The 6,937-nt window shown below is 37.1% G+C and overlaps 1 protein-coding gene and 1 pseudogene across 1 annotated transcript; both read left to right on the top strand.

Moving 5' to 3' along the window:
* On the top strand, positions 1-425 carry Or52e55-ps1 (olfactory receptor family 52 subfamily E member 55, pseudogene 1; annotated as a pseudogene).
* Positions 4,925-5,863, top strand: Or52e15b (olfactory receptor family 52 subfamily E member 15B). Its single transcript, NM_001001030.1, has one exon. It carries the CDS (start codon positions 4,925-4,927, stop codon positions 5,861-5,863), a length of 939 nt encoding a protein of 312 aa, NP_001001030.1.
* Positions 5,864-6,937: the final 1,074 nt, after the last annotated feature.

Below are 6,937 nucleotides of genomic sequence, written 5' to 3'. Positions count from 1 at the left end.
TTCATAGTTCTTTCCCACAGTCTAAAGAGCTATGGGCATCATATCATCTTTCATAGTTATTTTGAACACATGCCCTTACCCATCTAGTTTGTGCCAGTATCAGAGTCCCATCATATTTGGTCTTAGCAACGTTGCTCTCTAGATCCTGGATGTAGTTCTCACTATTCTCTCCTATGTCAGGATCCTCTAGGTAGTGTTCTGCTTTTCCTCCTGTGAGGCCAGGCTCAAGGCTCTCAAAAACTGTGGTGCTCATGTAGCTGTTATCCTAAACTTTTTTACTCCAGAATTTTTTTCCTTCTTGACACATCATTTTTGGCCACCATGTGCCCCAATATATCTACATTTTCTTGACCAATAGCTATGTGGTTGTCCCACCAGCCCTTATTCCTGTGATCTGTGGGGTAAGGACCAAGCAGATTCAGTAACGAGAAATGAGGATTTATTCCAGAAAGGTCACTGAAAGTGACATTAGACTGAAAACTGAGAAATAAAGTATTAGTGAATCTGAATAGAGACCACTTAAAATGAAACTGAGAAAGAGGCAGAAAGATCAAAATAAACAGAACACCAGAAAAGCTGAAATACAACTTCAATTGGCCAATGTTTATACAATTAAACTTACTGGAGGAGGGCATGAAGGGACAAAATAAATATTTGAATAAATAATGCTTGAAAATTTATGAATTCATTGAAAACTGTAAACTTATAGCTCAAAGAAGCTCAATGAAGGCCCAGCATAAAAATCATAAATGAAAATACACCAAAAAAACATGATGACCAATTGCTCAATGGCAGAGACATGTTGAAGATTAAACACATTAATAGTAAATTCTGAATTACCCACTGTGATTATTTGAATATTCTTATCCCAGCAAGTTGCACTATTAGGAGTTGTGACCCTGTGGGAGTAGGTATGGCCTTGTTGGAGGAATGTGTCACTGTGGGGAAGATATTGAGATCCTTCCCCTAACTACATGGGAGCCTGTTTCCTCTAGGTAGCGTTCAAGATAATGGCCTGAACCTCTGAACCTGTAAGCCAGCCTTATTTTGGCCTTATTTTAAAAAAAGTGGTTCATATTCAATTAAAAATTGTATACAACAATGGTTTCTGGATTGAACATTTGGCATTTGTATACATTGTTAAGTCAATGACTCATCAAAATTTATACTATTCATTGATTTCTAGAATACATTCTTCTCACAAATAAAGGCTTTGTTGTAAGATCATATATTCACATTTTATTTCTTTTCTTCTGTGGGTAAACAGTTTTATGATTTTTGCTTAGTGAATTTAATGTTCTTACCCTCTACTGGTAAGTGAGATCATAATACAGCACATTTTAAAGCACTACAAACTGCTTGTCAACTCAGCATAATCTAGCTACTTCTGACTGATCCCCTGAATCCCACCTTCTGTTCTCTCTTGTCCTTCTCTAGGTAGATATATACATCCTCTGTGTGTGTGGGTGTGTGTCTGTGTATGCACACACACATATTCAATAACATCTGTAAAGAGGAAAGTAAATATTTTAGACATCATTATTATTGTCTTTGCTTAGGTTAGATTATGAAAGTGCTTATTGTTTTCATTTTACTTTCTCACTGTGAGATGCCATTGTAGGTCCAATAGCTGACAGCTACTGAAATTGCCTTTTTTTCTCTCATATGCAAATCAGGCAACGGTGCAAGAGAGATAGTCCAGTTTGTGGAGTACTTGCTTTGCAAGCTTGATGACTTTAGTTAGAGGACCATAGCCCATGTAAAAAGGCAGGGATGGTGGTACTTGTTAATCCCATTGTTGTGGGGCTATCAACAGACAGGGTCCTAGAAACCCTTGGCTACTTGGTGAGATCTAGTCTAGTGATAGACTCTGTTTTTTCCTTTTTTAAAAAAGGCTAACACACATACAAATACACACTATGAAAGAAAGCCAGACTCCATAACTACATATATCTCCAGTTAAGCACAGTGTATATTATTTCAGTGATGACCTTAAATAATGAATTTTTATCTGAACTTGAATTTTGTTGCAAATCTTCTAACTTCCTTCCAAAGCAGTTGAGGTGGAATTCTTAGAAATTTTACTGATTCTCGTCAAAGGCTATCACCTCTAGAGTGGAGGGAGCATGGGAAGGGTATGAGCGAGGGTAACTGGGGAAAGGAAAATGAGGAGGGAGTGCTGTAATTCTATTTCAGTAAGAACATTTTTTAAAAAGAAAGTTTACTGGTTCTCTGAATTTCTGAAGTGTGAGAGCTATTTTTGAATATTTATGAGTTATTAGTATAATCTAAACAAATAAGACTTGAAGAATACAAACATGAAACATGTCTGAACACACAATCTGAATAAATGGGATGGCTTTCCAGATCCTGAGTAAGCCAAAGTCCTTAGGGCTTTACTTCATCATGACCAAGAAAATGCTTTGCTTTAAAAATGGCCCAACCATGAGAGAATATAATAGCCCTAGATAACAAGATAGGGAATTCACACTGGCTGAGATATTCTTGTGGGATGAGTGGAAACAGAGTAATTAGAAATTAAGAAGTTAAAAGCTATAGAATTATGCAGGTTGGAGAACTGAAGGGAGAAATTCTGAAGTCTCAAGGGGTCCCTTGCAGGTAGACTTTTTATGCCCATATGTCTGTGTGAGAATCACACATTGTCTTTGTGATCTGATACCACAAAGACCCGGGAGAACAACAGTTCTTGGTCATGGAGGAAGACTGTAAACTCCAGTATAAACTTGAGCCTCAGTTTAACAACCTTGGAACAGTTATGACTGAAGATTCTGTCAACAGCATTTCTGTCTGAAGTTGGTGAATTTGGTATCAACTTGACTGCATGTGATTTTGGTCACAAAGTTCATACATACATCTTGAAGTAAGATCTATTAATTTAATCCCTTCATTATTTGTATATAATTCAAATGTTAGTTTGGAGGAGATAAAATGTTTATGTACTTATTTCTAGCTTGTAGATTTTCAGTAGATTCTGCTCAATTTATCATTTTGTTTGTTTGCTCTTTTACAATAAATATAACTAATTATGAATGATGAAGGCTTTTAAAAAATTTAGCTAAGCATACTGCTGCCTTTGTTGCAGTGTTATTGTATTTCTCCTTCAACCTTTTGTCTTCTTCTGTTTTCTTTCTTTGTCTCTCCTCTCTCTTTTAGAGCAGTTTTACTAAAAGTTATTATGATACTTGTGATTTGAAAAGTATTTAACACTGGAAGTGGTATTCTTAATTTTTCCAAATTACAACTTTTTCTTTAACTCTTTGTAACTCATGTTGAAAACAAAAGTAATCCAATCTTGTCCAATTTCACATGATTGCAGTTAATGTCTAAAGAACATACATTGTATTTGCCTTTCTGATTTCTGTCAAGTTCAGTTATGTTTCATTGTATATTAGGAACCTGAGGCCTTATAGGCTAGGGTCTTTGTTCCAAAGATCAAAACAAATATATTCACCCACTGGTGACAAAATAAAAGACAAAAAAAATCTAGAAAAGGCAAAAGAGTTAACAAGGTTCTAAAGAAAACTACAAATTTCATATATGCATATACAATTTATTTTATTCTTCTCTGGTGAGTATTAGGATAAAAAGATAATGGATAAAAAGATAAGAATATTACTATGTTCATTTAGTATTAGGTTCCTCTATAGGAGTTGACATATGACCAGACATGGATTTTGAGCACATTTAAAAGTACTAGGCCAGAGTTCCATTTTGTGGAGTTGACATCATTATTGTTATATTTTCATTACTATAATTATCTCTGTCATTTATCTGTGTGTGTGTGTGTGTGTGTGTGTGTGTGTGTGTGTGTATGCATGCATATGAATGCCATGCCCATGCCCATGGATACTAGAGGCTTGGGCACAGCCACCTGAAGCTGGAATATTAGGTAATAGTAAGCAGACTTATATGATTGGTGGGGAACTAACGGGTTCTCTGGAAGAACTGGATATACTCTTAATTCCTGAGCTATCTCTTCATTTACTGGAGCAGGCTTTAAGTCCAATGGAAAAATGTGTGGTTTCTTCCGTACCATTCACGTTACTATTACACTAGTGGGTTCATCTTACAGGCTGATTGTTACTAGAAGTCAAAGATGGTTCTTATTATTTTCTATTGTAGTGTACATAGCATCTCCATTTTATGAAAATTGTCCAGGAAGAATGAAGCTCCCAGGTCAGTACTGGCTCGATTTCTATATGTTATGTAACTCAAATGAATGATGTCTTCAGCAATAGTATCTTATTTTCATGTTCTAGAGGGTAACCAAAAATAATGGCAGTAGTCTATAGACAATCATTCACAAAAGAGGTAACCCATAGGGTACTGGGCCTTTATTGGTAGCCTAGGTTATTTGGTAAGCATTGTTCCCTGATTAGAGTAACTTACAGGAAAGTTAACAGTTCCATGGATTATACATGGAAGTAAGCCATGGCATATTAGTTTTTAGTCACATTTCTAGTTAAATAAACACCATTTGAAGGATATTTTTGAAAGTTACAATATTATCTGTGGTCTGAGCTTGTATCATTTATCAGTCAGATAATTCCCCACAGTTCATAAGTATATATTTCAAAATGTTGCAGCTAATACAGAAGGCTGTACGACCTGGCTAGGTTCTTCTCCTCACTCGACTTGACACATACAAAGACAAAACTTCATTTCAGTTATCTGGAACAGAATCTAAATATAATTTATTTCTTAAGAAACATCCACCTTCATATTCCATTTACACCAGTGAAAAGAAAAGAAGAGGAAATATGAAGGAAAGCACATTTCTACACTCCATGAGAACGAACACTAATGACATCCTTCTGTTCTTATTTACTAGTGCTGACAAAGTACTGTCATGTCCTATGTAGACTCCTTCAAATGAGTCTGTCCATCAGAGGCTCCTGAGAGCATGTCACCAGGCAACAGCTCATGGATTCACCCTTCATCCTTCCTGCTCTTGGGAATCCCAGGACTGGAAGAGTCACAGTTCTGGCTTGGTTTTCCATTTGGAACAGTCTATCTTACTGCTGTCCTAGGGAATGTCATCCTTCTCTTTGTGGTCCATCTCGAGCACAGTCTTCATCAGCCCATGTTCTACTTATTGGCCATGCTGGCTCTGACTGACTTGGGCCTGTCCACGGCAACTGTTCCCAGAGCACTTGGCATATTCTGGTTTGGCTTCCATAAGATTGCCTTTAGGGACTGTATAGCTCAAATGTTTTTCATCCATCTGTTCACAGGCATTGAAACATTCATGCTTGTAGCTATGGCCTTTGATCGCTACATTGCCATCTGTAACCCTCTCCGATACAACACTATCCTCACCAACAGAGTGATCTGTATTATTGCTGGCATTGGACTATTCAAAAATTTCATTTTGATTTTTCCACTTATATTTCTTATTCTAAGGCTTTCATTCTGTGGACACAATGTCATACCACACACATATTGTGAGCACATGGGCATTGCCCGACTGGCATGTGTCAGCATCAAGGTTAATGTACTATTTGGATTATTACTCATATCTATGATACTTCTGGATGTTATTTTGATTGCTCTGTCCTATGTGAAAATTCTTCATGCCGTATTCAAACTTCCATCCTGGGAAGCCAGGCTCAAAGCTCTAAATACCTGTGGTTCTCATGTGTGTGTGATATTGGCTTTCTTCACTCCAGCCTTTTTTTCCTTCTTGACTCATCGATTTGGACACAACATTCCACAGTATATCCATATCCTCCTTGCTAACTTGTATGTGATGATTCCACCTGCTCTTAACCCTCTTATTTATGGGGTGAGAACCAAACAGATTCGAGATCGTGTAGTGATATTTTTTTGTAAGGGAGTTTGATAGTGAGGCTTTACCTTGTACTATTACAGCTTTTGTCCCCTTGGTCAAGAGAAGAACTTATGTGTAAGTAAGCTTAACTAGAATAACTGCTTTACAGAATATATTGCTAAACATACTGTGTTGCAGTATTCATGGGCAGTAATCAAGATAAATATTACAGCAAATATTTGTTCTAGATGAATAAAATACTATTGATTGACAAATGGGTATATTTTATTAGATATTTTATGAATTTACATTTCAAATGTTATCTACCTTCATCTCATTTCCCCTTCCCCTGTTTATATGAAGATGCTCCCACTCCCATACAACATCTCCTTCCTTGACACCCTGGCATTAACCTAAACTGGAGAATTAAGCCTTCACAGGACTGAGGCCTTCTCCTCCTATTGGTTTCAGCCAATGCCATCCTCTTCTACATATGGGGCTGAAGCCAAGTGTCTCTCCATGTGTACTCTTTGGTTGGCTACTGAGGCATCTGGTTGGTTGATATCATTGTTCTTCCTATGGTGTTGCAAACCTACTCGGCTCCTTCAGTCCTTTTTCTAACTTTTCCATTGGGGTCCCCTTTGCTCAGTCTGATGATTAGCTGCAAGCATCCCCATCTGTATCAGTAAGGTTCTGGCAGAGCTTCTCAAGAAGCACCTGTCAGTACTTCTGGGCATTAGCAATAGTGACTAGGTATGGTGGCTGTATATGGGATGGATCCCCAGGTGTGGCAGTCTCTGGATAATCTTTCTGTCAGTCTCTGCTCTACTTTTTGTTCCTATATTTCCTTCTGTGAATATTTTGTTCATCCTTCTAAGAAGTACTGAAGCATCCACATTGTGGTTCTCCTTCTTCTTGAGCTTCATAGTGTCTGTGAATTATATCTTGTGTATTCTGAGCTTTTGGACTAATATGCACTTATGTATTACATGGTATGTATCACTGAGTACATACAATGTGTGTTCTTTTGTGACTGCATTACCTCACTCAGGATTTTTCTAGATCCATCCATTTGCCTAAGAATTTCATGAAGTCATTGTTTTTAATAGTTGAGTAGTAATTCATTGTGTTAATGTACCATATTTT

Source organism: Rattus norvegicus, chromosome 1, assembly GCF_036323735.1.
Source record: "Rattus norvegicus strain BN/NHsdMcwi chromosome 1, GRCr8, whole genome shotgun sequence".
NCBI lineage: Eukaryota > Metazoa > Chordata > Mammalia > Rodentia > Muridae > Rattus > Rattus norvegicus.
The sequence above is the reverse complement of the archived record's forward strand: the minus strand, read 5'-3'. Positions and strand labels throughout refer to the sequence as shown.

Coding starts and splice junctions, on each gene's coding strand:
- Or52e15b (NM_001001030.1), top strand. CDS start 4,925: ATGTCACCAGGCAACAGCTCATGGATTCACCCTTCATCCTTCCTGCTC.